At 38.2% G+C, this 26,947-nt stretch overlaps 6 protein-coding genes across 12 annotated transcripts in view; 5 read left to right on the top strand and 1 right to left on the bottom strand.

The window, feature by feature from the left end:
* The window catches only part of LOC123977105 (Na(+)/H(+) exchanger beta-like), an 18,919-nt gene extending 11,860 nt beyond the window's left edge, over positions 1 to 7,059 (top strand). Inside the window, exons 6-12 of the mRNA XM_046059603.1 lie at positions 560 to 649; positions 834 to 904; positions 1,461 to 1,634; positions 2,863 to 2,977; positions 3,168 to 3,266; positions 4,125 to 4,200; positions 5,407 to 7,059. Coding sequence (XP_045915559.1) covers positions 560 to 649; positions 834 to 904; positions 1,461 to 1,634; positions 2,863 to 2,977; positions 3,168 to 3,266; positions 4,125 to 4,200; positions 5,407 to 5,666 — 885 coding nt within the window. The 3' untranslated portion in view covers positions 5,667 to 7,059. The remainder of the gene's footprint in view (positions 1 to 559; positions 650 to 833; positions 905 to 1,460; positions 1,635 to 2,862; positions 2,978 to 3,167; positions 3,267 to 4,124; positions 4,201 to 5,406) is intronic.
* Positions 7,060 to 7,508: 449 nt separating this feature from the next.
* Positions 7,509 to 8,588, top strand: LOC123976896 (fatty acid-binding protein, liver-like). The gene is made up of 4 exons (XM_046059289.1): positions 7,509 to 7,614; positions 7,695 to 7,867; positions 8,255 to 8,344; positions 8,460 to 8,588. The coding sequence occupies exons 1-4, from the start codon at positions 7,548 to 7,550 to the stop codon at positions 8,508 to 8,510; spliced, it is 381 nt and encodes a 126-aa protein (XP_045915245.1). The 5' UTR covers positions 7,509 to 7,547; the 3' UTR covers positions 8,511 to 8,588.
* Positions 8,589 to 8,737: 149 nt separating this feature from the next.
* On the top strand, positions 8,738 to 15,128 carry LOC123976979 (serine/arginine-rich splicing factor 10-like). 4 transcript variants are annotated; one of them, XM_046059399.1, is made up of 6 exons: positions 8,738 to 8,890; positions 11,230 to 11,334; positions 12,380 to 12,483; positions 13,231 to 13,402; positions 13,515 to 13,568; positions 13,854 to 15,128. In XM_046059399.1, the coding sequence occupies exons 1-6, from the start codon at positions 8,826 to 8,828 to the stop codon at positions 14,074 to 14,076; spliced, it is 723 nt and encodes a 240-aa protein (XP_045915355.1). In that variant the 5' UTR covers positions 8,738 to 8,825; the 3' UTR covers positions 14,077 to 15,128. The 4 variants fall into 4 exon arrangements, with proteins under 4 accessions (XP_045915355.1, XP_045915354.1, XP_045915356.1 ...); XM_046059398.1 differs by having other exon boundaries at positions 13,848 to 15,128; XM_046059400.1 differs by lacking the exon at positions 13,854 to 15,128 and adding an exon at positions 13,704 to 13,811 and having other exon boundaries at positions 13,515 to 13,617.
* Positions 15,129 to 18,684: 3,556 nt separating this feature from the next.
* LOC123976219 (gap junction alpha-9 protein-like) lies at positions 18,685 to 21,152 on the top strand. Its single transcript, XM_046058178.1, has one exon. The coding sequence runs from the start codon at positions 18,717 to 18,719 to the stop codon at positions 20,226 to 20,228; it is 1,512 nt and encodes a 503-aa protein (XP_045914134.1). The 5' UTR covers positions 18,685 to 18,716; the 3' UTR covers positions 20,229 to 21,152.
* Positions 21,043 to 23,250, bottom strand: LOC123976220 (c-Myc-binding protein-like). Its single transcript, XM_046058180.1, has 5 exons — positions 23,029 to 23,250; positions 22,656 to 22,728; positions 22,467 to 22,515; positions 21,391 to 21,520; positions 21,043 to 21,276 (listed from the first exon to the last, which is right to left on the bottom strand). The coding sequence occupies exons 1-5, from the start codon at positions 23,041 to 23,043 to the stop codon at positions 21,232 to 21,234; spliced, it is 312 nt and encodes a 103-aa protein (XP_045914136.1). The 5' UTR covers positions 23,044 to 23,250; the 3' UTR covers positions 21,043 to 21,231.
* Positions 23,251 to 23,629: 379 nt separating this feature from the next.
* si:ch1073-513e17.1 (sialin) overlaps positions 23,630 to 26,947 on the top strand; it is a 15,132-nt gene continuing 11,814 nt past the window's right edge. Inside the window, exons 1-3 of one of the 4 annotated variants that reach the window (XM_046058175.1) lie at positions 23,630 to 23,794; positions 25,156 to 25,251; positions 25,613 to 25,764. In XM_046058175.1, coding sequence (XP_045914131.1) covers positions 25,680 to 25,764 — 85 coding nt within the window. In that variant the 5' untranslated portion in view covers positions 23,630 to 23,794; positions 25,156 to 25,251; positions 25,613 to 25,679. Of the gene's footprint in view, positions 23,795 to 25,155; positions 25,252 to 25,609; positions 25,765 to 26,947 lie in introns of all 4 variants that reach the window. The other 3 variants (XM_046058174.1, XM_046058177.1, XM_046058176.1) reach the window with 3 other exon arrangements.

Below are 26,947 nucleotides of genomic sequence, written 5' to 3'. Positions count from 1 at the left end.
AAGCTCTAAAACTAGGCTTCTAAGTCCAAAAACAGGAGAAAACGGTGCAAACAAAAGAAAGGGCTTCTCACTCCTACTCACTGCTAGTAGCTGACACAATATAGCTACGACAAAGGAAATTGCTTCATAGCAACAAAAATGGCAAAGCCAACAAAACCAGGTTGTCATAAGACAATCAGAAGGACTACGATAAACTACTTACAATCTAAGTTGAATATAGTCACAACCGTTCACTATGTACAATAAACACAGACATAACACACAGTCCTCAGGCAGGTTGGGAATGGCAGAGAGAGGGGGAGAGTTCCTGTCAGTAGGGCTTAAGATGGCTGCTGTCATCCAGATGCCCAATCAGGAGGCTCCAATCAGCTCAACCAGACCAATCCAGTGTGTCCACCTGTTCTCCAGTACCTGCATACACTCACACACACACACTCTAATGGAGGAGAACAGCTGACAGTGCCAGGAGAGATAAACAAACAACAAAATATGACCCCAGGGTCATAACAAGTTATACAGTCTATACTGAAAAAGACCTCGCTCCTGTTTCTGTCTTTAGGGAATGACAATCAGGCCTTTGGTGGAGCTTCTGGCGGTGAAGAGGAAGAAGGAGACCAAAGGATCAATTAATGAGGAGATTCACACACAGGTGAGATCAATAATAATTTGTGAGTTTTTACAGCTAAACAATAAAGGACTAGAGTTACATAAAAGGACAAAAAGTCAAACTTCAGATGATTTTCAAATGCCATTTGTCATTGTTGTGGTGTTTATTGTTCATCATCATTCATAAGATACTTATAACGGCATATAAAAACTCATTCTGTCTTCAGTTCCTGGATCATCTCCTCACAGGCATTGAAGACATCTGTGGTCATTACGGGCATCATCACTGGAAAGACAAGTATGATTTATTTTTCTTTCTCAACATGTCCTCCATCTCCTCTGGGTTACTGTCTTTTGAGGGAAGATTTTGATATTTTGCTATGATGAGTCGCGTTCAAAAATGAGTGATTGCAAAATAAATCATTTATAATAGGAGGGAATTGGCTAAAAGGATCTCTTTTTTTACCGTGACCAAGCTAAATGGGACTATTTTCTAGTGTGAATATGATCTTGTACAAATTCTCCCATGTTGCTGCTGCAAACGTTGATGCTTCAGAGTGACAGGAAGTCATTTTGCCAAATTAATATCCTGTTGTTGTGGTTAAGAACCAGATTTCATGACTTATATATTTCATGCCAATATTATTTAATTTTCTGTTACCTCATATGATTGGAGGTATCAGATATGTACAGGGCTAAAACACACAATTCCCTGTAGTGGTACTTCCACCATGGTTGTGGTGCTTAGATTTGGGACACTAAGTAGATTTTAACACTTTCTCTTTGGTCAAGGACACCTGCATGAAGGTGGGTGGGTATAAATTTTGTTAAAGCTTTTTTTCTGCTGGACTCAGGCTGAACCGCTTCAACAAGGCCTACGTGAAAAGGTGGCTGATCGCAGGCGACCGCTCCACTGAGCCTCAGCTCATCTCCTTCTACAACAAGATGGAGATGAAACAGGCCATGATGCTGGTGGAGAGTGGAAGCGCCGCTAAGCTGCCCACGATTGTGTCGTCCGTCTCCATGCAGTAAGTACGAATACTAGAAGTATCCTGTCAGTTTCAGTCCAGTTTTATGGATTACCCAGAGTAACCGGGACATTTTCTCTAGAAACATACATTGGTGTTCTCGGAAACAAATATCTGAAAAAACAAACTACCTGCATGGCTAAATGCCACTAACATTACATGACAAACTAACAAAAATGCAGCTTTATTTATGTAGTACATATAAATCATAGAGGTAATTCAAAGTGCTTTAGAAAGGCAAAGAAAACCATTACAAGGACATTCAAAAGGAATGTGCAATAAAAAACGGAATAAAATCAATAATAATTTTGATTTAAAAAAATTTATAAAATGAAATAAAATGCATACAGTATTATGAAATAAAGTATAGAATATAACCGAAATACAGTTAGTCACCCAAATGCAACAATGAAAAAAAAGTGCAGTAGAGAAACCAAACAATCAATCAAAGGCACAGGAGAACAGCAGTTCTCGCAGTACTGAAGAAGAAATAAATGCTAAAAAATATGGTCGCAACCTTCTGTGTCTTTTCATAAAGTCTCAGTTGTTTATAAGGATCCAAGATCATCTGTCATGAAGTGCATCTGATCATAATGTTTAGCATAAAAGAACAAGGATATCAGAAAAATAATGTAAGCAAGCAGCAAAGTGTCTGCACAGTAGGGAAGCAGGAATACATCACAAAACACAAGCATTCATGTATGTTTTTTATTTTATATGCTACCAAAATATTCAGACTTTTTGTTCTAAAATATAGCACAGGATAGAAGGTTATTAATGTGGATTACTGGTTATCAATGGCGAATAAACACATGCACATCCAAAAAAAAAACTCTTCAAAAAGGGTCTGAACCAAGCAGGAGATGTTAAGGCCAAAAGTAGAGTCTGCTGTAGAATTACTGCAGAGAATAACATGACATTGTAGGAGCAACAAACAACATGCAGATTCTAATTTTGTTCTTAATACAGATGCCAAAAACATTGATGATGAAGAAAACTATATTTGTGTTATCAGACGTTACTCTGTTTTTTCCTTTTCCTTGTGAATTAGTTTTCAAATAAGGCAACACAAGCCAATAAAGGTTGTAAACCTCTGGTATATCAACTACTGCAGAAATATATATGCTCATTTTGTCCTTTTAGTTCTGTTAAGGCCGTTTAATAGAATTTGTTGAGACAATAGTTTGTTGTTTTAAATAGCAGTGATATGTTACGTGTGTCTCCACAGAAACATTCAGCCAAGAGGGTCGGCCAGACAACGGGCAATCCCGAGCATCTCAAAAAGTCGCGAGGAAGAGATCAGAAAGATCCTGCGAAGCCACCTGCAGAAGACCAGACAGCGGGTTGGTAACACAACTACAAGTGTTGGTAGTAGTCAGTTTGCTTTGGGTTTGATCGTGTTGTTGAGCTGAGATGTGTTGCAGGCAGATTGATGAGTTGTCGGAAAAGTCTGTCGCTTGTTGGTTAAGAAGCCCTTTGCAAATTAACGCGTTTCTGACGCTGCGGTTCATAGTTTTGCTCCTGTGTCCTCAGCTTCGTTCTTACAGCAGACATGACCTGATGATCGACCCGTTTGAGGACAGTATGAGTGAAATTCGCTTCAGGAAGCAGAGGGTGGAGATGGAGAGGAGGGTGAGTTTTTGCCTAATATTTGTATACATATGAACACAGAACGTACATAGCAGATGATATTTTATTTAAGTTTATTTTAACAGGAAAAACAGGCTGTGGCCTGTGTAAACATGTTAACATGTACAGTAGACAAACAAACGTGAATATATAAAAATGTATTAAAACAAATAAAACCAAGAAGTACAATTCAAGTTAAACTAGCATACTAGCATAAAATAGCATACAACATCATAATGATTCTGCATAACATTTCTAAATTTGGTAAACATTGACTGTTTAACTTGAGTTTAGTCGGCAGTTTGTTCCATAAATATGTAGCGAAGGAATTGAAAGCAGTCCTCCCCAACTCTGTGGAGACTGCTGGCGTATTTAAAGTAATCCATGTCTGTAACCTAGTATTTGTATTTGTTACTCAAGTGGACATTAAGGCTGATATATATATGGAGGTAGTTTTAAAATAAGTGCTATGTAGATTACCAAGAGAGCATGTTGCTTACGTCTCACATACAGAGAGGCCCATCCAACATGTTGATATTCATAAAAGTAATGTGTATATAACTATCACCAGTGATAAATCTAAGTGCACAATGGTAAAAAGCATCCAGTTGTTTTAATGTGGTAGCTGAAGCACGCATATAGATAATATCACCAAAGTCTAAGACTGACATAAAAGTAGCATGAACGATTTTTCTTCTGGTTGCAGGAGACAGACAGACTGTGTTTCTATAGATGCATATTCAAAGGGAGGATTGTATACTCACATAAATAGTTAGAATGAATGCTGTGAAGCGAATTCTTAAAATGTTTAGCTCTGAAACAAAGTTCCATCCTGACGAACCTTTTGTGTCTCATTTGCAGATGAGTCACTACCTCACGGTTCCTGCAAACCGCAAAGAAGCACCAGCGCCAGTGAGAAAAGTCTGCTTTGACTCAGGTCGGTAAAACACACAATTCATCTTATCATTTTCTTTCTTTAATTCTACATATTTCTGGGTAAAACAGGATTTTGGGTCTGAACATAATACAGGGAGGGACCAATAAAAAGTGTAAAGTTGGGTGGTGATGGCGCAATGGATGAGACACTCGCCTTAAGACATGGTGTGAGAGACCCAGGTTAAACTCCCCACTGTAACACACCAATCTGTCCCTGAGCAAGACACTTAACCCCTTGTTGCTCCAGAGGTGTGCAACCTATGTCATACATAGCAATAAGTTGCTTTGGATAAAAGTGTCAAAGAAATGTAAATGTAAAGTAATATTTTAAAGCTGATTTGCATGATGACGTAACAACGATAACAAGATTATACATTAATTTGATTTAAATATATGTCTGTTAAGTGGGTTATTTTGTTTGACCACCAAATGTCCAGCTCAGTACATACAGTATCTTTATCATGTTTTTAAAAAAATAAATTCAAGGGATCTCAAAACTCACAAAAATGTTGCCCAAATATTTATGTAAAAAAGAAAATTGTATCAGCCAGTAGATAACTTCAGTATCCAGTGGTGGAAGAAGTATTCAGATCTTTTAGTAGCAATATTACAGTGTAAAAATTACAAGTAAATGTTCTGCACTCAAAATCTTACTAAGTATTCAATCAAAATATACTTAAAGTACCAAAAGTAAAATGAGTCATTATGCAGAATGGTCAATCTCAGAATATATATATATATATTATATTACTGGATTATAATTAGTGATACATTATGTGGAAAGATCACTTTAATGTTGCAGCTAGTAACAGAAGAGCTAATTATAATTACTTTATATACTGCTGGGTAGCTTAATCTTTATCATAATATTACTGTACTATGTTACATTCTACCACTGCCAATGTCAGTATTGGCCTCAAAAATTCAGTATCCATTTGGCTCTAATGTGAACCTGGATCATATTCTCTCAACCATAAATTGACAATAACTAACTATAATAAAGCTTTAATTAAATAAACTAAACTTACTTTTTACTAAAAGGTTTGATCGTAGGGATTAGACAATTACCCTTAGATTACCTAAACATCCTAAAAAAAAAAAACAACCCTCGTCAAAGCCCAAACTACGGTAACGTTTTTATGATTTTGCAGCTGCTTTAGAAAAACTTTAAGCACTAATGTATCGCTGCTCTGTTTCTGTATCCCAGAACACCAGGTTTACACTTATGATAACAGTGAGAGCCCCCGAGGCCAGACGGCTCAGCCACATCCCTGCCCTCCTGATGCCGTCAGCCTGTTGAACGAATCACCCCAGAGGACCAATCAGAGCAACGCACAGAGAGCCAAAGGTGACGCTCAGCTGAGGACGAAAGTGCCAGACGATCAGGATGAGCAAGAGCAAATAAAACTATCACGCTGCCTTAGTGACCCCGGTCCCAACAAGGACGAGGAAGAGGATGGCTCATGATATCTCTCATATTTACAGTTTATAATCTCCTTGTGTCATCTGTTGTATTCAAAGAGTGGAGATCCCTGCTTGACATTTATTAATTTAAAATAGTTGATAGTGTTATTCTTTTCCATGTTCTGTATTTGTGAGATGAGATTATGCAAAAAGAAAAAATCCATGAGTTCATAAGGATTTTTATCATGTAACACATTACCAAAGCATGTACCACTGACCATTTGCTTTTTCAGGATTTTATTACAGCCTGTATTGTGCCAAACGTCAACAGTGACAGATATCGTTTGAATGTTGTGCTAACAGCACACAGTTTCAGACAGTCGCTCCTGGAAGACATGCATAGTGTTGGGGTCGGTTATTCACATGAAAAGTAACAGAATTGTTGAGTACCAAATTAATTAAAGCGAGCTTGAGAGAGGAGTTCAAACCCAGCTTTCCTTCTCACCTCAAGTGGCTATGAATGTGGGTTTGTTAGCATATGATGTCGTAAAGGTGTGTACAGGTGGTTTCTGAAGCTATTTGGTCCGACAAGCAACTTTAAATTAAACTGGTGCCTTTGGTCCTTTTATTAACTGTGAAAAGGGTCTCACTCTTTACATATCCTGGTCAAAATTCTTTAAGAACTCATTTGAGCAGGTGATGCCATTATCAAAACATTTTAAACTCAAATATCAATATTGGTATCTGTTATCAATCCAGTCATACTATCCTATATATATAAAAACACGACCAGAGGGTATAATTTCCAGTGATTGAAAATGTGTTTTGCTCAGTTAAGTGTCCTGGTGAAACTGAAGTAACAAATCTGGTGTTAAAATGACTTACAAGTGAAGAATAAATTGCAAATATTGTTTGACCGAGGTATGTGAACAAGCTTAGCACTAACAGCGCTCCATGACTGATCAATGTTTTCTCAGGGACAGCAACAAGACACAGTACTGACAGATTCCTCTGCACACATAAATAAGTGTTTCTGTCCAAAACCTGTTCCACCTAAATCTATTTAAAATGTTACTGTTTTGTAAGCTTAAGTGTTTTGACTTCTAAGAGCTTCACTTAGATTAAAGCAGTGATTACGTTTGTCGACTTTGTAACAAAATTCTACATATCTGTTCCTGCTAACTGAGCATGCTTGGACACTTTTATTAGGAGGTTAAAGAGGTAAAACATTTTTCATATCTGCAGCCTGAGCTTCCACTGCCTCCACATGTATGCCTTAAAATGTGTTGTGCTTTCTGTGTGTGTGCGTGTGTGTGTGTGTGTGTGTGTGTGTGTGTGTGTGTAGCAGTCGATGTATTGTTTTATATTTTGAAAAAGAAAATGTCCTCAAGTCATAAATATTTGTCAAATGAAGGAAAGTCTCATTTCTGTCTGAAATAAAGGTTAATTGCCTGTGTTCAGTGTCAAGATGCAGCAATTTTGTTGAACATATTGGAAGAAGAAACATGTTTGATTTGGTCTATCCAGGCAAACACCTTCATATGCCCCCCCCCCCCCCCCCCCCCCCCCCCCCCCCCCCCCCCCCCCCCCCTTACTCATATCTGGTGCCATATTTTATCTATATACATTTACATTTATTCATTTAGCTGACGCTGGTGGAGCAACTAGGGGTTAAGTGTCTTGCTCAGGGACACAATGGTGTCTCACAGTGGATTCGAACCCCATATACATTACTTAACATCTGTTGTTGCATTCTGTAAAGATGTTACACCACAGCTTCTAAATGTGGACTAACAGATAGTTCAACCTATCGTGGCTCTTGCTGGAAATCCCAGTCCAAATAACAGGGAGTTTGAAGTCCCCAACTTGCCAACCAGTAGAGTGGGTGATGGGATTATGTCAAGAACAACAAACATCCTCGGGCAAGCAACACGACCAGCAGACATGGACTTCAATGGCACATGGAAAGTTTATTCTGAGGAAAACCTTGAGGAGTTCCTAAAAGTAGTAGGTAAGAACATTTTCATGTTTAAAAGATTTATTTGCCTATGTATGCATCTATCGTGTTTTAAAAAAAATAAATCATTCAAGGTGCACCTCAAATGGTTGTCAAAATGCGAAAGGAAGTCAAACCGGTGCTAGTGATCGAGCAGAACGGCAAAGACTTCACCTACACAATGAAGACTCCCATGTGCACTAAAGTCCACTCATTCAGCATCGGAAAGGAGTCAGAGATGACTTCTGTGGATGGCAGGAAGTTTAAGGTAAGACTCAAACACTTTACGCATATTATGAGCACAGAAGACTTGATACTTTTATTTGAGCTGATGATGCCAACATTTTACCATGAAAAGTGTCTCCATGTCAGTGAGGCTACAGGACTATTTTTGTGCAATTTTTAAACAAATGCTGTAAAAGATGCAGAGAAAGAAACAATAAACAAAAGGAAATATTGAAACATGACGATATCTGTCTTGCTCCTAAGTTCACTATCAATATTGTAGAAGAGATTGGTGTCTTTTGTGCCTTAAACCTCTGGAAGTTTATTTTGCATTTTTAATTTGTAATAATTTGATTTATGCATGGGAGGCATGCTTTTTTCTTGGCTAACAAAGGAAGTTATGACACAAAACGTTTTGGGTTTTGACCAGTGCACTGTCAGAGAGGAGAATGGCAAACTGATTGCTGAGACTGACAAATTCACCTCTGTCCGAGAGATCCAAGGGGACGACATGGTGGAGGTCAGTGGCTTTAATTATTTACCAGAAAAACTGCTGTAAATGTGAGTATTCCAGTGTTAGAAAGAAACGTAGACTGTGAGTTTTTTAAATTGTAGATGCTTTCTCACTTTTCCAGACTTTCACTTCTGGCTCTGTGACTTTCATCAGCAGAAGCAAACGAATCTGATCAGCTAAAGCAGCTCAGCTTCAAGGAGGAGGCCACCTGGATGATGACAATGAAAAAAAAATGCTTAATACTATTGTGAATAAATCTGAATGATGAAATAAACCAACAAGTTTTTATTCAGTACACTGTTTTTGCCACAGCTGCAGGAGGTGAAAAGTCCACACAGCAGGGTGCGCTGTGGGTTTTTATCTCCTGATTACTGTTTGAGAGGAAGAACAGAAGGCGCCTTGAAAGTGCGCATGCGCTGCAAATATTTTCGCTGCAGATTTTCCGTTCCCAAAACATTTCTTCTGCTGTGTGTGTCTGTGTAACTTAATGGCCAGACACATGAGACCTCCAAATACATCTTTGTTTGTCAGAAACATCTCGGATGAGTCAAGGTGAGTCCACATTCAGACCACAACCAGATACGAAGCTCATTCACTAACGCTAACTAACTCATGTCAGCGGCAGCTAGCTGATGTAGCTTAGCTAGCAGCTAATGTTAGCATCCTCGTCGGAGGCTCAAGTTACGTTAAAATCGGCGTGCTGAGGCGCTTAATAAGAGGAATATTTATAAACAGCAGCACATTACACTTCTAGGTCAAACAAACAAGTTTAACAGTAATGTGTCTTTGTTAAACCTTAACGTGCTTTAGCAACGTTTCTTTGTTTGCACGTTGACCGTGCACGCTTTCATGTTTAGGATTAACATTAACAACGACACGTTAACGCACAATGAACATTTAACTAAATATTTTTGGTGAATTTGCAGGTAAAATAAGTTTAACTTGTGAAAAATCCAGATTTTATTTGTTTGGACTATTTTTTTTAAAAAAACCTACCGTTAGCAGGTTAGCCTAACCGTTATTTCAGTTGACTGTTGTTAATTTTAATTATCTGTTTTTATTTAATGGGGTAACGTTAACTATTATACATTAACGTTACAACCTTATACTTAAACTAGAAAAGCAATTTCTAAAGACACTGTGGCGTGAAAGCTTAAAGACTTACGCTAAACTGAATTGGTGATTTGAAAAGTTTGAAGTATGAAAGATGTAGAATATTTAAAGAATTGTTGAAAAGCTGACGCTAAACTGCATTGCTGGCTTTAATGGCATGAAGTAGCTGGAGGACTATGAAGACTTGGAAACACAGGAGATGTTCTAAATCTGAATAAGATTTTATAGTGGAAAAAAAACCTTAAATTGCACTGAAAGATGTAGAACATTTCAAGGTTTGAATGAAGTTTCTAGCTGAAATAACAGTTACATGACCTTTTTTATTAGCCATTTATTTAATTAAGTAACTCTTACAATGTTATAGTAATCTTACAGTTAACTTAATGTTACATGTTCATGTGTGGATTTAATAAATGTGTAACCTTAGAAAAATTTAATTTTTTTTAAAGTTTTAATATCTGTTAAATGTTAACATAGTGTAAAGCAATTAAAACATTACTTGTGCGTATACAAGTTTATTAATGTAATGTTAAACTTAGTATGGTAGTCCATTGTCATTCAACAGTTTAAAAAAAAAAAAAGGTGATGCATCTGTGCTTTTGGCTGATAGAAAAAGGTCAACAATTTTTCAGTCCAGTTTCTGGTGTTCAGTAAAACCAACAGTAATGCTACTGACTTTAAAATGCTCAAAGCACAAGGACACACAAATTACATAATTCTAAGTAATTATATACAGTATTGTAATTCAGAATATGTGCAGTTTGCTACCTTTACCAACAGTTTTCATCTGCACATCATCAAAACACTGGAAGATGTTCCTGTAATAATGTTGTAACGCTCTGGTTTGGTCAGAACACATACAAACGACGTGGACAATAATAGTTATCAATTTTATAATCCACTGACCTAGCTAAATAATTAATATTACCTTCTTTTTTTTATTTTTTTTTATTAATTTTAAGTTACCTACTCATCCAGCAGTAGTAATTTCACAAATAACAGTGGACAAAAGTAAGTCAGAACAGACTCGGAGTCAGAAGCAGGTTAATTACCAAGTAGGTTTTCATAAACTAGGAATTTTCCTTGGTGTTGTGGCGCACAACAGTCAAAATAAACAAAGAGAAAAGAAAACCAGTAACTTACTGTAAAAGTCAAGAGTCATTTATATGACAGCCGACAACAGTTACTTTTTCGTTATCTGATTGCATATGATCAATTACTGCCTGATGCTGACTAACGCAGTGTGTATATGAATGTTTGAAAAAAGCATGTTAGTGCTTATCTTAATCTATCCGTTTATCTTTATCGTGGTAACATTCACCCATGCACTTAAGACATAACTAGTATTTATTTGCTGAAAAAGGTTGTACTTGATCTAACCTGAATGGAGCAACAGTGAGACTTGTTTGGGTTTTTTACATTGAATTGCATGTTTACAAACTAGTGTACGTATCTTAAAGTGTCACTTTACCCCAAAACATTGTTGCAGAACAAAATACAACCTTTAGAATGAAAAATGTGTCTTTAGCAACAGTAAAACTTATAACATGTAACAATGTAAACAAATAACACGGATACCATGTGTGGACAGGTTGTCGGATCGCCAGGTAAGAGGTAAAACACGTTATTGTGTTTTGGGGAGAACTGTACACTTATTTTTTATTTTTTTTATAAGCCCTCTCATCAGCTGCTCTCCCAGCTGTTGTTACTGGTTAATGATGTAGGAAAGAGTTGCCCGTGATGGTCAGTTAAGTCATACTTGTATTTACGGTGTTCAGGCCTGAGGATTTGCGGCGTGAGTTTGGCCGCTATGGGCCGATAGTAGATGTCTACATCCCACTTGACTTCTATACACGTCAACCAAGAGGATTTGCATACATTCAATATCCTTTCCCAATGAGTTTTTTAACTGTGTTTGTGTTCTTGCTAACCAATTTCCTTTTTCAGCAGAGAAGATAATGCATTTATAACATTTCTTTTTATTGCACATAATCTGATTGAATATCTAACACACATATTTCTCTGTTATTGCTTCAGAAAATGTAAAAGCATCCAGTTGTGGAACCGGCCACAAAGAGTAACAAAGACCCGTATAGAGTAGCTGTAAAGACAAGTCACACAGACCTTCAGGATCAGAGGGAGGGAAAAGGTTGAAAAGAGAAAAGTAAAGCATGAAGAGGAAAAGGGAACGGAGACAAATCTTGGAAATGGCGGCAAAGAATTGGGAAAAGAAAAGAGGTTTAAGAGGAAAAGGCAAGCAGGAAACCCAAGTCTCTGTGGGAGTCGATAAAAGAGTGTAAAGATCAAGATGAAGTTCAAAGTCAAGCATGGGCAAAGGTAACAAGTCTGAATTATTTTGTATCCTCCCTAGACAAATCCACAAATTTGACATGACGACAAAATCAGCTTTCCCTGTGATAACAATGCCATTTTAATTTTTTCTCAAAGCAACTTAATCAACTATAAATGTATTTGATTTGTTTATATTTGTCATCCTGATCCCCCGGACAAGTATTTGTTCGAAAAGCTTGCTTCATCTTTTATCTCTACAAAAATCAACTGAGCCTGTGTGTTTTTTTTTTTTGTTTTTTTTTTTGTTTTTTTTAATTTGCTAGTTAAGTAATATATAATAATAATATCATATATATTGTGTTCATTTTAAACTGTTCTACCTTTTTATAAACCAGGCCACACAAATTAAAGAAAATGTTTGAATATCCTGCATCCCTCTTACTAACAAAGTGCAAAATATCTTGATGAGATCTTGAAGAAAAATGGAATTGATGTTTTTAAGATTTTATGTGAGTGGTTCTTTTTATTTTCCCTTGCTGACTTCACCTTTCCAAGAGGAAAAGAAAACATTTATTTGGATTTGTGTGGTCTTTAACCAAAAAATGCGAGCAAACAAAACCCTTAACCACCCAGCATATTCGAGGATGTGCGCGATGCAGAGGATGCTCTTCACAGCCTGGACAGGAAGTGGGTCTGTGGCCGGCAGATTGAAATTCAGTTTGCCCAGGGTGACAGAAAGAGTGAGTGTTCAACTTTTGTTTGCAAGCAACCAAATACTGAGTCTGTCAACAAGTATTTCTTATGCTCAGATTAAGCTGTGAAATGGAGGATGGTGATAATTGAATTAAAATGAAGAATGACATTGGATTAAACTGCAAAGTGCCGTGGTAGCAAAACTGAACAAAATGATTCAACGGGGTTTGCTGGTCAAAGGCAAAATACTTGCCTATAACATTTTCAAAACCTGAACCCTGGACCTTCTTTTCTTAGTTTTGCTTGGTAACTAATAACATTATCAAAGGCTCCATTCATACTAGCAGTAAGGAGTGGATTTTTAGTTCCACATGTGCTCTGATAGGAGTAAACAAACTGTCTGACGCAGAATCAGCTTGTGCGCTCTGAGACTCTGTGTATATTTTGTCTTCTAATGCATATATTGAGTGCAGGCACTTCCTGATAACAACATTGTGCAGCCAATTGAACCGTTTGTGAAAGTGTTAACTGGTTCACATCTACTGTAATGCTCAGTATAGAGGAGCACCCTGATTTACTCTGTAGGGCTCATGGGGCAGAAAGCAATTATTTTTACACACACCAATGATCTCAGAGTCAAGGTCTTGCAGTCCCCCTGAGCATCTAAAAATAAAGATCTTGCTGAGGAGCTCTTACTAGTATTCCACACAAACTGCTACTTGTGGGAATGTTTTGTGCTTTCTATTTTCCCAGTCTGGGCTAACTCCTTTCTCACCACTGTTTATTTACATCAGCACCGAATCAGATGAAAACAAAGGAAAGGCGTTCTCCAAGCAGATCCTCTCGATACGATGACCACGATCGAGATGGCCGGCGCAGACGTTCCCGCAGCCGCAGCTACGACAGATACCGATCACGCAGCCCTTCTTATGACCGTCATCGCAGACGATCTGAGAGTCCTCGAGGGTGAGTTCTTCTTTAAGTAACTTCTTTATGCAGACTGACTCCTCACAGTTGTTGTATTTAAAAGTTTCATTTTTGTTTTGTCACTTTTTTTTTTTTTTTTTTTCTCCTTCAGCTCTCGTGGACGGATGTGTGGAAGAGGAAGAAGCAGGAGCCGCGAGGATGACAGGTACGACTTCTCTTTGACACGGTTTAGAGGTTTTAGTTTGCATCTGTTACTCTCTCTCTCTCTCTCTCTCTCTCTCTCTCTCTCTCTCTCTCTCTCTCTCTCTCTCTCTCTCTCTCTCTCTCTCTCTCTCTCTCTCTCTCTCTCTCTCTCTCTAATGAACAAATACACAGAATGTTTTTGGTAATTTATTGTAATGAAAGCATAAACGCAGTCAAATTAAGTTATTAAAGTTAAGTAAATAAGTGTTGTAGGAAAAACTTGAGTGTAAATGGTCTTCAGATACAGGCAGAGGCCTCGGAGAGAGTCCAGAGGGAGATCCCGATCACGCTCCAAATCTGCATCTCCACGAGAAAACGTCAACCCAGCATCGACTTCCCATTACGCCGAGGAAGAAGTGCGACGGACACACTCCCCATCCCGCTCCAGGTCCCGGTCCGTATCAAGATCACGCTCCCGTTCACGTTCTCGGTCCCGATCCTGGGCTGGTCGCAAGTCCGGAGGTCGCTAGAAAATTGTCTGAACCCACTCCCCTCGTTCTATCCGTCATTTTGTCAGATGGACCAGAGATGGTTATTTGTCAAGAAAAGATTTGTTTGTTTTGACATGAATGTAATGTCCACTGAACCATTTGTAGAAAGCTTGTTTTTGCAGCTCCATTTTAAGAACAATGCTGGTCCTTCGGTTTTATAAAATGTACGATTTCCAGATTTGTGTGTTCGGTGGTAGTCGGCCAGGAATAATTGTCTTTTTTTATATACAGTTACTGATAGTTTTGTTTTCTAATCCCTATGCACCTGTTTTTTTTTTTTTTGTTTGTTTTTTGTTTGTTTTTTTTTTTGCAAAAGAAAAAGGAACATTCAGTATTTTAAGAGGAACGAACCAAACCAGCGTTTCTGGGTGTTTTTATGACAACAAATCACATACTTTACACATAACTGCTATTTTCCATGGCTGGAATGTAGATTTGTCTTATTTTCTTACCTTCTTTCAGCCACAGGTGTTCATTTATTTTACTATGAGACCATCATCAGCGTATATTGTCAAAGGTGCAGAGTAAGTAAAAGTGCACCGCATTACCCTGCAACAATAACTTGACTGAGACAAATAATAGTAGACTTGATGTTCAAGTTTTAAGTAATCACAAATCAATGATTTTCAGAAAATTAGAGTCTGTGGCTTCCTTGAAGAAAGATATTTTATAGTCTGCGTTGGAAAAATGATCTGCAGCAGTGTCAAATATGAGTATGGGGGCTAAAATGCGCAGAAACGCTGCTACGGTTCTTGAAGTGTTAAAAAATATGTTGACCAGTGACTTTAACCACAAACGGTTTAAAATGTACATGAATAAGTTTAAAATTTTGTGGTGTTTTCTGTAAGATTTCTCCAAATTTCGGTCCTGAAAGGAGGAACAGAAGTCTCTTATTGATGTTTCTGCGACTGTGTTGATGGTTTTTCAGAATGGATCTTGTCGCTGCATGTATTATTCTCCTAATCTTCTATCTTTAGTAGGAAGAAACTGTTATTTTGAGTAATAAACGGATAACGTTCAGTATAAGGAAACGGTGTGCAACTTAAGTGTGTGAACTTAACAGCTTTACAGGCCCACAATAACACCTCCTACAAGCTCTAAATGAAGATATTTAAATTAGCAATAGAATGTAAAGAGCCAGAATGGAGGAAACTTCAGGAGAAGTCATTCAGAGCCCCCCCCCTTTTTTTTTTTCAAAGACTGACGTCCCAGTAGGTGTCTGAATATTTAAAGTAAAAAGTGGAACCAGTCCGCAGTCATCTGTGTGGAAAACAGACCGGTGCCGTCTGTCAGTCGAGCCATGGTCATTGATTTCCTTTTAATGGATCAGTAGCTGCGAGGAAGAACTTTAAATTTAGATTCACAGTGAAGAAGCAGCCATGTATGAAATCGGACATGTCTCATTGATCTCCGCGTTGAAAGAAAATAACATTGATTAAACAAGTACAATTGCCGTGTGGGGCTTGATGTGAGTTGTCAAGAGTAGCTGGTGTCAGCACAGTGAGGTACAGGACAGACAGAGCCAACACAATACTGTTGTGATTATATATACATGACTGAGCTATGATACCTCCAGGAGTGCAGATGACCTACAGATGGAGGCTGACTAGTGACTGAGGGGTTGCCTGTGGTGCCTGACATCTCTAAAAACCCCTGATCCTTTTTCACCAGTACTGTCACCTCCTGAAGATAAACAAACTGATAAACCTCTTATTTCTTTTAAAGCTGTTGAACATCTATTATCTGTCAAGATTTCAACTTGGGCTCAGAGAAATTGTGATGCCATGATTTCCATATTTTTCAAAAACAATCAAATATTTCCAGTTGATTAGTGAATAATGAAAATCTTTAGTTGCACCCTTAAATGGTATTTTTTGAATTTCATGTGAACAATCCCTTACTTTAAATATAACAGACCAGCTTGTGAGACCATCTTAGTACAACACCTGCCACTAGACTCGTGGTTCATGAAGCTAGAGCTGGTCTCTCAAACCGCAGGATCAACATGGTTCTGGGTGATATTTCAAGTTAGAAGATGTCCTGTTGGTCTGGTTAGCTTGGTTAAAAGGAATTGGAGGAAATGACAGGTTTTAAGTGAAGTTTAATGAAGCTCCCAGTGTGACCTGGGGTTTGGAAACAAACCATGTCTGGTGTTGGACTGCAGATTAAAGTTATGACAGAACTCTTCAGGATGTAGCTGTGTGGATAAGCTGAAACTAGAGCTGCAAAGTTTGATCAATTGGATCTATAGAAAACTAATCAAGTATTTTGATAGTCAATAAAGTAATGGTCTCAGCTTTTAAAATAAATTCAATTTAATATATTTTGTTTTTTGGGATGCTGGGCAGGCAAAACAAATAATTTGAAATTGTGAATTTTCTAAATTGATTGGTCTGTAAAATGTCAGAATTGTGGAAAATGCCTGTCTGGACACAGATAGCTTTATTTGTCAGACAAAATCATTTACTAATCTAAAGTCTATTTACTATCATGTAAGACAAACACGAGCATCAAATCTTCACAGCTGTAAAGCTGATGAATATTTGCAACAAGAAAAATGAAACGATTTACTGAAAATAAGAGCGGATACATTTTTCGTGATAGCAGACCAGTGAATTGACAGCGCTTCATCACAAAGCTCAGTAGTTTGTTGTGGCTGAAATATTTATTTTGACCGATCTTTCAGTCCACTTTTTTTAAGATTATTGTATGGATTATAATCCACGTTCAAGGCACTCTCAGATGTCAGCTTCCCATATAAGGGGCCAACCCAGTGCACCACATCTGTCCTGTGTGAACTCAGAGGAACAAACCGTTTCATGTTCCGTTGAGTTCAACCGGCAGCGTGCGTCAAATAATTGAATATTTGCAACACATTTCACCTCTAATGACTCGCAGGAACTGGCAGTCAGTCCATTCACACTGCTGCGAGGTAAATGGCACAGATCACTGCAACAGTATTGATTGTTTTAGTCTTTCATAGGCTATAAGTTGTGGACTACTAGAGCCAGCAGGGATCATTTGTTTTTGTCCAGTTGAGACTAAAGTCTCCTAGTTATATATATTTTTTAATATTTTCATTTAAATAGTTTTTTTTTTTCTTTTAACACAAGGTCAAAGAAGATAAAAAGATGTGCTCGTAGGATTGTGCTTAACGGCATTCTTGCAAAAGATCTTTATTGTTCCATTTTATATGCAAGATGAGAGGTAAGTTCACTAATTTTAAAATAAATGTATATATATATTCTTTTTCTGGAAGTCATCCGTTTTGCAGGAACTTCACAGTGAGCCAAATATATCAGCTTTATTTAGTACTATATTATCCCCTATTTTGTACCTTTGAGTAAGTCACTTATGAATAACATCACACAATTATTGATTTGTATTTGAGGTGATTAATTATGTCTAATGATTACCAACTTTTACCAATATATCTGAAGGTGTTTGATTAAGATGCTGCTAATTGTCTTAACTTCACTTATCAAATTAAAATGGCTAATTTAATCATGTAATACTTTCAGATTAGTACTTGATGGCTTTAACTAGTGTCTAATGGGGGAGTGCTCCGTTGTAACTGGGTAAACTGGTTGTATATTTGAAAACTCAGCAGTGGTGGAAGAAGTATTTTTTAAAGTATAGACGTATTGTTAGAAAAATAAACTTAAAGTATAAGGAGTAAAAGTACTCATCAAGCTGTAATGTGTGTAATTAGATATAAGCATGTTAGGCCATTTTGATGTTGTAGTTTGTCAAATTGGAAGCTTGTTTTAACTTCTTTATATACTGTGCAAATATTGGTAGTTTGATGCATCATAGCATTGTAATATTTAAATAAAATGATTTACTGTATAAAATCTTCATCTGAAAAGTAGCTGAAACTGTCAAACAAACTAAGTACATTAAAAAGTACAAAAGTTTCCTCTGAAATATAGTGATGTTTTAAAAATACTAAAAGTAGGTCAAACATCACATAAGTACAGTAATTGAATACATTCCAGCGCTGGTTCTCAGACCTATGTTTCTTTTAGTATTACCTGCCACCTGTTTCCTCTGCTTATTTGCATAGAAATGTGATAACAAAAGAAAAATCAGGCCGGTATTTCAGTATTAGTTTACATGTTGACAAATAAGTAACAAGAAATTGCAGTACAGAAATGCCAAACTAGATCTGAGGTAGAAACAAGTGAGGTTACATCCTTTGTCCATCAGAGAGCACTGACGAGTTGAACTGAACAAATCTCGGGCTCTGTTTCAAGATTTATGTTATGTGATTGTTTTTCCTTTTAAATTATTTGTACCAGATTGTATAAAAATCTCCTAAAATGTCAGTATTGTTCGGGCTACAAAACTTATTAAGCACCTTGAGGTCATTTCTTTTCATGTTTGACACACAGATTGAAAGCATAGAAAGCAGTACAAACTTTCATGATCATACTTCCAACTGACATTTCACTGACTTCTAGACTATATTGTACTATTTTATTCTTGAATTAATAACGTATGTCTAAGTTATGTGTTTAAATATACTCACAAAAGTCCAGTATTATCAGTATTAGTAATCAGCAGTATTATTAACAATCTCTCTGTCCTCATTGGTTATAGCACTGCTAATGTAAAAAATGGGGGACTGGAACTTCCTTGGAGGGATCTTGGAGGAGGTGCATATCCACTCCACCATGGTTGGCAAGATCTGGCTGACCATCCTGTTCATATTCCGCATGTTGGTGCTGGGCGTCGCAGCAGAGGATGTGTGGAATGACGAACAGTCAGACTTCATCTGCAACACCGAGCAGCCCGGCTGCCGCAACGTCTGCTACGACGAGGCCTTCCCCATCTCCCTCATACGCTATTGGGTGCTTCAAGTGATTTTTGTGTCCTCTCCCTCCCTTGTCTACATGGGTCACGCCATCTACCAGCTGCGCGCTCTGGAGAAAGAGCGCCACTGCAAGAAGGTGGCTCTCCGTCGGGAGCTGGAGGCAGTGGACGCGGAGTTGGTGGAGGTGCGGAGGAGGATTGAAAAGGAGATGAGGCAGCTGGAGCAGGGGAAGCTCAACAAAGCACCGCTGAGGGGTTCTCTGTTGTGTACTTATGTGGCCCACATTGTTACTCGCTCATTGGTGGAGGTCAGCTTCATGATGGGTCAGTTCATTCTCTATGGACACCGCCTCAGCCCTCTTTACAAGTGTGAAAGGGAGCCGTGCCCAAATGTGGTGGACTGCTTCGTCTCCAGGCCCACGGAGAAAACTGTTTTCATGGTGTTCATGCAAGGTATTGCCTCCATCTCCCTTTTTCTCAGCCTTCTTGAGATCATACACCTGGGATTCAAGAGGCTAAAGAAGGGCATCCTGGACTACTACCCACATCTGAAGGACGACCTGGATGATTATTACGTCAACAAGTCAAAAAAGAACTCAGTTGTGCATCAGGTTTGCATAGGCACATCTGTGGGGCGCAAGACTACTATTCCCACAGCACCATGTGGATATACATTGCTGTTGGAGAAGCAGGGCAACGGACCTAACTACCCTCTTCTTAATGCCTCCTCTGCCTTCGTCCCAATACAAGGGGACCCTGGTGCAAAGCCAGACAGCCACAAGGACAGCAAAGAGGGAGTGCCGAGCCCCACAGAGCAGAACAGCAACTCCAACAACACCAGCAGCGAGACGCGTTCTCCTCCTGCGGACAAACAGGATGAGCCAGAAGAACAAACTTCGCCCCATCATGAGGACAGAGAGTGTGCGAGTTCTGAGTACCCCACCCTCCCTGTAGCAGACACCTCCTCCTGCACAACACTATCAGGCATTGCAAGGAAGTCACGGAGAGTCAGTCCACCGTGGCATTGCTCCACCCTGGTAGAGGGGAACGGCTCAGACAGCGGAGATTCCTACCACGGGAACAACAGCATGAAGCAACGTAGCAGCTGTGTCGGCCCCCGACCGAGGATGCTCTCTAAATCAGACGTTAAGAGGTCGAGCAGGTCCCAGAGCCCAGACTCCGCAGGGGAGCTGAGCTCTGTATCGCGACACAGCCGTGAGAGCAACAGCCCCACTGCCTCCTCTCCAAACCGCCGGGTGTCAGCGGCGAGTAGTGGCGGCAGCAGCAGACGAGCTCCAACTGATCTGCAGATATAAGCACCAGACTGTGTGCTCGCCAACATGGCAAAAGAAATTCAGCCATGTTTGGTTTCAAGTTATATGGACACTATATTACTGCACATATAAAAGTTCTTTAAAAAACATTAAAACACAAACACAAAAAACCTTTGCTACCCAATGCAAAGGATATTATGCTCCTGACACAAAAGAAGAGCCTTTTTCCAATCATATTTGAAAAGAACTTATGAAGCATATAGACAATATGCAATCTAACATCTACTCTTCAGATTTTAACAGGTGATCAGACCACAATGGACTTTTGGTTTTGGTTCCTTACATTACAGACATTCAGACGGACATTTAATGATTTGGCCATATGCAACAGCTGAATGATTTGTGGGGAATGGAAAACAAACCCACAAATCTATAATGTTGTTTCAGGTCACATAGTGCTGTTATGCAACTGGATACTTTTAAATCTGTGACGCTGTCTGAATTAATTCACCCCATTCCAACATGTCAGAGAGGTCTTTAGCAAGAACATTTAACATAAACAGTTCTGGATGCAGCTGTGGAAAATAACTGCTAAATATCTTTGAATTAGTATGGTGACATGAATAAAAACTTCAATATGCTGTCATCTATCAGACTATAACGAGCAGCAACGCTGCTTTTGTATGAAATTTATTTTTTACTTGATACTTATTACTGCAGTCGATATCAATTTAAATGTCTTTGAAAGACCATTCTAAAGATTTAGATGAGTGGCTGAATATGTTTGCAGAATCTCTTGTTTGAAAACAGAAGACCAATTGTTAATTTAGGACATCAAAGAATAACTGATGCCAAATGATGAAAAACATTTTTATTTATGACAAAGCAAAAAAGTTGCTTGTTGTTATATAACAAATAGCAGTGATTTTGTGTTCACTGTACAATATTATGTAATAAACATTTTAAATAATATTCAAAAAAGGCTATTATTTAATGTTTTTCTTTTCTTTTTTTACCCCAGACAGAAATGACAAACCCCGTGTTTCTACTCTGCTGCTTCATCCTCAGGTGATGGTTCGTACTGCATCAGCTGGAAAGTGATATTAAAGCAGAGTTTAGAGGTTACAGCAGGAGCGACAGTCTTAAACACAGGCACCGCTGCTTATCTGTATATTTAGACAGAATTTTCTTAACAGCATCTCACCCTGTTTTTCAGCTCTTTGTTCTCCTCCACGAGCAGGTTGCATTTCTGTTGTAGATCAGCCAGCTCCATGCGAAGAGCCTCAACGTCTGCTGGCTCAGGGCCACTCGCGCCGAGGTGAAGCTTTATGAAACTGTGCAGGTGGTTAAGGTCAACACGTGCTCTCATTATTCAGTCTACAGAAATATTTTTTTAACAAAGATGGGTAAAGACACTAACACCAGTGACTTGTTTCCTTCTTAAGCCATTCGTGTAAAGCAAAATGATGATTTAGTTTGTTTCTCACAGACATTTATGCAAGAAAACAACTGTTCCGGCTCAATGACAAGCTCCATTTGAACGTTACTAATCTTCTGCCCGATATACTGTCTATATACTGTAATATTCAAAGTGAACAAACAAACTAAAGCATGGTTGACGCATGAAACCGTAACCTTGCTGCATTTAATTACCAAGCAGTGGGTTTCAGCATTCACACTTTAAAATCAATGTTTAATCTGTTTCCTCATGACATTAATTGTTCTTGATAGATGAGAGCACGGGGGGGGAAAAAAATCTCACACAGGCCACAAATCTGTAAGAATGCCGTAAACCTTTCCAGGAATTCAAGGTATATGGTAGATGTATTTTTTTTAATCATTTTACAACACAGGGCTGTACAACAAGAATAGGTTGTAGTTCCCTTTATGCTACACACAAAATGGTAAATGGTCCATATCCACACACTGATGAGCGGAGACTAAGGTGCCAGCTGCTCACCAGACACAGAAATTCATTCACACATTCACACACCAAGGACACTTCGACATGCAGACTTGGGGAAGCCGAGGATCAAACCATCGACCTACTGATGATTGGATACCCATCCCTATACAAAAACAAACGTTATACACAAAAATTATATACAGTAGATGAGTGGATAAATAAGTCACAGAAATGAAACTATTTTACATGGTGGAGAGCTGAGGACAAACTAAGGAGTCTCACAGACTGAGGTCCCTGCTCATAATTTAAAGGACATCAACAACTGTTTATTACCACCAAAAGTTCTATAAAGCTGCATACACAAAAAAGGATACTCCAGAGCATTGTTAGGTTTATCAGTCTCTTCATAAAGTGCCACTAAAACTGCAAAAGAAAAACGAAATGGTGATGCATCAGCACAGCAGGGACATAGGTGAAAAGTAAGTGAATGGAAGTGTTTAACACCATGCACTGGATGCAAATGTGCATGCTATATGAGGTATTTGAATTGCTTGTATACCTACCGCTTGTTATAGTGTCAAGGAAGCCAGATTTTTCTAGATATCTTCTAAATTGTTCTCGCTTAGATTCTGAGGCCTGAAACATAACACAAATGTTTGACTTTGACATATAAGTTAGCAGCACACGTCTGATAGGTTTTACCCACTGGCAAAATACTTGTGGGTTTGTCATGGGAATTTTCCTTTTGAAATCAACAACACTAGTTACATGACAAAGACGGTAGCTATGAGGTGCGTTCAATGCCAAGTTACAACCAAACAAGACGGGGACAAGTTGCTATGATGCTAGTGAGCTAGTTAGCACACCGACTATAAACAAACCTTTACCGTTTAAAAAAATAATCAACAGCTACAGAGTCTGTAACCAAATACTTACTCTGTAATGAGCCATGAATGCGACGGTAGTTGAATAATTTACAGGTGCCTAAAAGTGTAACAAGTTAATAAACTCCAACTCTTTGACAACCGGGTTTTATGTTTGCTAACGTTATCGTCCAGAAAACACGGGAGGTGGTTTCGTTGCCATAACAACACATTAAAACGGCCGTAAATATGCGGAAAATTATTTTATTCCCAACTAATTTAAATCAGTTAAAGAAACTTTTCACGGCTTGGAGGAAGCCATAAAAAGAATATTTTGTGTTTTTGATTTAAAAAAAAAACCCGTTACTACGGCCCTGATTTAAACTGATGGTCATATCCGGTGTAACACCAAAACCTGTGACCCATCAGATTCTGTGAACCCAAACACCGGTGTTGCACCACATTCCGTGAGCCATCAGATTCTGTGTTTGAACCCAAACCACAATCTTTTTCTAAACCTAACCAAACTGCGACAGCTTCAAAACATCAACAAGCCCCGAGGTCTTCATTTCCCATTTGGGTCACATAATCTGATGGGTAACAGATGTTTTGTGTCACACTTGTAACGTCACTTCCTCCAATTCGACTGTAAACTATAAAAGCTAGCTTCACTGTGCGTAGCTAATGTTTTGCAGAAACCGGCGTCTCCCTGAAACTGATGTGCTCATCGGTGCTCATGTGACTTGTTTTTCTCTCGTAGAAAAATGTTATGTCCGTTCAGTACAACACACCAGGCTGTCTTAACCAAGAGTATTTTGTTGTTTGAACCCCTTCTCAAGGTAAGCTGTAACTTTATTTGAAGAACGTTAACGCACCAATTAACGTTATAGCAAGGTTAGTTCACTAACTAGCTAACGTTATGAGTAATACTTAAAACCTAACTTAGCTAGAATTCAAGTTACCTTTCCAAGTCCTGTGTGGTCTTATGCTAACATTCAGTGACATGTTGGTTTATTTTATTTTTTTCTTCTTATGTATCTGTACATGTCTGAAACTTGTCACGTAACAGACCCTATTACATTCACAGATAATTTAAGATTTTAACTAGCTTAAAATGAACATGAACTGTTAATCAAATCGCATTATGGCTTTCTGCAATTTTCAAATCGCATGAGGTGTAATATTTGTTAAAAACAAATTATGTGTCAAAATACAATTTTAAATTAAATAATGCGGTGCTGCAGAGATTTCCTGGTCTGCACATCATATTCTAGAGGCTTAAGGAAACATCTATATTTGGTACAGATCCTTGCAAAAAAATCACACTGTAATCCTTTAAATGTTTTTCAGTGAAGATGAGAATAATTATGCAATTCATATTGCAGTCAAAATGTTTCCTTTCATTATAAATGGAATACTATGTTTTTTCTTCATGCTGTTTGTTTGACAAAATAACATATTTATATATATATATATATATATAACATATAACACCTTTTTTAAATAACAGGAAGCAGAAACCGGCAATAAAATGTCATGATGCATTAATTGTTTCAGAAAGGAGAAGTGAATTGGACTGTTTTTCTGAGCATCTCATGATGGGCTCACAAACGCATAGTTGCACAGACACACACTTGCAGACATGATCACGTGGTATGGCAAATGGTGTATTCTTTGTCATGCATACAAACCTTTTAAATGTATTGGACATGGATGCCACATAGCACAATAGTTAGGGATTACCTCATGTGTTACAAATAACATGATATGTCACGCTCTTCAGGAAGGTCACACCACAGTTTGGGGCCCTAACAGCAAGGTTAATTACCAGTAGTCTTAAGAAGGACCATCAGGAATGCCTTGCTTGAGGAATGCACATGCTCATGTGTTAAATGGTCAGAAGTTTACTCAGGAGCCAGGTACAAATGTATTTTCCAAAGTGCTGGCTTTTACCCACACCTTCTCACATATTTCCATACTATTTTTATTTTATTTTTTTCACGTTGTCTTTTGCTTGGTGGTTCATGTTTCAAGAAGGCATTTGGTTAAATGAAATCTTTTCAAATCCATGTTGGACAGCTCGGAAAGATGTGTATCCAGGTGGTTTTCATTGTTGCTGAAATGTTTTTGAAGATCAAAGTTTTTACACGACAATAAAACCTCTGTGTATGTATATTACCTTTGTATTTCTTGTTCACAGGTTCAGTAAGGTGAAGAGACAAACTCACTCAGTTTCATCTTCATCATTTTACTAACTGGCTATGCAGTGTTGTGAATCTGAGCATCAATAACATTTGTAAGTGTGTGCACGCTAGCTACCTATCTTTGTGGGGACCAAAATGCTGGACCCCACAAGTATAAAGGGCTGTCTGAGGGATAAGATTTGGTTTTAGGTTCACGTTACAATTGGGTTAAAGTTAGAATAAGGGTCCAGGGATGCATTTTTTTCAGCGAGATGTCCCCACCAACATAGTAGGTCCAGAAGGTTTTGTAAAAACCTGCTTGCTAATGTGTTTTTTAATTTAAAATCTGCTGACGTGTCACCTGACTTGTCTTCTGATATTTACTTGCTTGTCACATGTTTGTCTCACATCCCCCATGTGTGCCTCTGTTTGTGTGTGCCTGGCTTATAATTACTACTTTTGCCTGTCCAGCAGGTTTCCTGACACCATGGCTGAGTGACATCATTTTACCGACTTAGTATTTCCTGGCCAGCCGAGTACCATGCCGCTACCAAATGGCTACTCCATCAACTCAGCTGCTTCGCACGAGAGTGAGGACAGGGAACCTCTCATTAAGAATGATGCAGGTGTGTTTCACTTTGTAGCTGGTAAAGGGTATTCAATTAAGATTTTGTACTTGCTGCATGCCAGATTTCTCCAGACAATTTCCATATTCATTCACTTGTATTTATATTTAAGACTCAATGATATTTTTATAATCAGTGAATCTGCTTATTTTAATTGTATAAACTCAGGAAAACTATGAAAGTTCTTCAACAGGCAGATTTTTAGTCTAAAACCTAAAAACATTATTCATTAACGTCATTGTTTGGCTTTTGCACAAAAAAAGACCATCAATTATCAAAATAGCTGACGATTGTCTGTCAGTCAACTAACAGATTGATCAGCTAAGCATTGTAGCTGTGTATATTTTTATTTAACATAACTGCTGATGCAAACAAAGACATTCTCACTGCCAACATGACATCAAACATTAATTATGCTTAAATTACCTGACAACTTGTATATGCAGCAAATTAATCTTATTCCTTCATTGTTTTCCTTTACTGCTTACTTAATTTTGTACAATATGCATTTTCTGCAATTCTCCTACAGTTTTGCCTCATTTCGATGTTTTTCTGTATTTTGTTGGATGTAATTATAAACATAAAGACACAACAAAGGTAGTATTTGTAGTAATACTACCTTACTGTGTTATATTGTACTTTAGCTCCATGGTTAGAACTGTCACAGGTGTGTGTCTCTCTGGTTTATTTAACGGTCTATGTAGTTGTAGCAGTCATACAGTGGGTACGGAAAGTATTCAGACCCCTTTAAATTTTTCACTCTTTGTTTCATTGCAGCCATTTTCCAAAAATCAAAAAAGTTCATTTTATTTCTCAGTAATGTACACTCAGCACCCCATCTTGACAGAAAAAAAACAGAAATGTAGAAATTTTTTCAAATTTATTAAAAAAGAAAAACTGAAATATCACATGGTCATAAGTATTCAGACCCTTTGCTCAGTATTTAGTAGAAGCACCCTTTTGATCTAATACAGCCATGAGTCGTTTTGGGAAAGATGCAACAAGTTTTTCACATCTGGATTTGGGTATCCTCTGCCATTCCTCCTTGCAGATCCTCTCCAGTTCTGTCAGGTTGGATGGTAAACGTTGGTGGACAGCCATTTTCAGGTCTCTCCAGAGATGCTCAATTGGGTTTAAGTCAGGGCTCTGGCTGGGCCATTCAAGAACAGCCACAGAGTTGTTG

This window comes from Micropterus dolomieu, linkage group LG09, assembly GCF_021292245.1.
Source record: "Micropterus dolomieu isolate WLL.071019.BEF.003 ecotype Adirondacks linkage group LG09, ASM2129224v1, whole genome shotgun sequence".
Classification (NCBI taxonomy): domain Eukaryota; kingdom Metazoa; phylum Chordata; class Actinopteri; order Centrarchiformes; family Centrarchidae; genus Micropterus; species Micropterus dolomieu.
The sequence above is the reverse complement of the archived record's forward strand: the minus strand, read 5'-3'. Positions and strand labels throughout refer to the sequence as shown.

Bases quoted from the DNA above. Each gene is read 5' to 3' on its own strand.
- LOC123976896 (XM_046059289.1), top strand. From the start codon at position 7,548: ATGGACTTCAATGGCACATGGAAAGTTTATTCTGAGGAAAACCTTGAG. The intron at 7,868-8,254 runs GTAAGACTCAAA...GGTTTTGACCAG, and splicing joins TGGATGGCAGGAAGTTTAAG to TGCACTGTCAGAGAGGAGAA. The intron at 8,345-8,459 runs GTCAGTGGCTTT...TCACTTTTCCAG, and splicing joins AAGGGGACGACATGGTGGAG to ACTTTCACTTCTGGCTCTGT.
- LOC123976220 (XM_046058180.1), bottom strand. The intron at 22,516-22,655 runs GTAGGTATACAA...TTTCTTTTGCAG, and splicing joins CCTTGACACTATAACAAGCG to TTTTAGTGGCACTTTATGAA. The intron at 21,277-21,390 runs GTGAGATGCTGT...ATCACTTTCCAG, and splicing joins ACAAAGAGCTGAAAAACAGG to CTGATGCAGTACGAACCATC.
- LOC123976219 (XM_046058178.1), top strand. From the start codon at position 18,717: ATGGGGGACTGGAACTTCCTTGGAGGGATCTTGGAGGAGGTGCATATC.
- LOC123976979 (XM_046059398.1), top strand. From the start codon at position 8,826: ATGGCCAGACACATGAGACCTCCAAATACATCTTTGTTTGTCAGAAAC. The intron at 8,891-11,229 runs GTGAGTCCACAT...TACGGTGTTCAG, and splicing joins AACATCTCGGATGAGTCAAG to GCCTGAGGATTTGCGGCGTG. The intron at 11,335-12,379 runs ATATCCTTTCCC...ACCACCCAGCAT, and splicing joins AGAGGATTTGCATACATTCA to ATTCGAGGATGTGCGCGATG.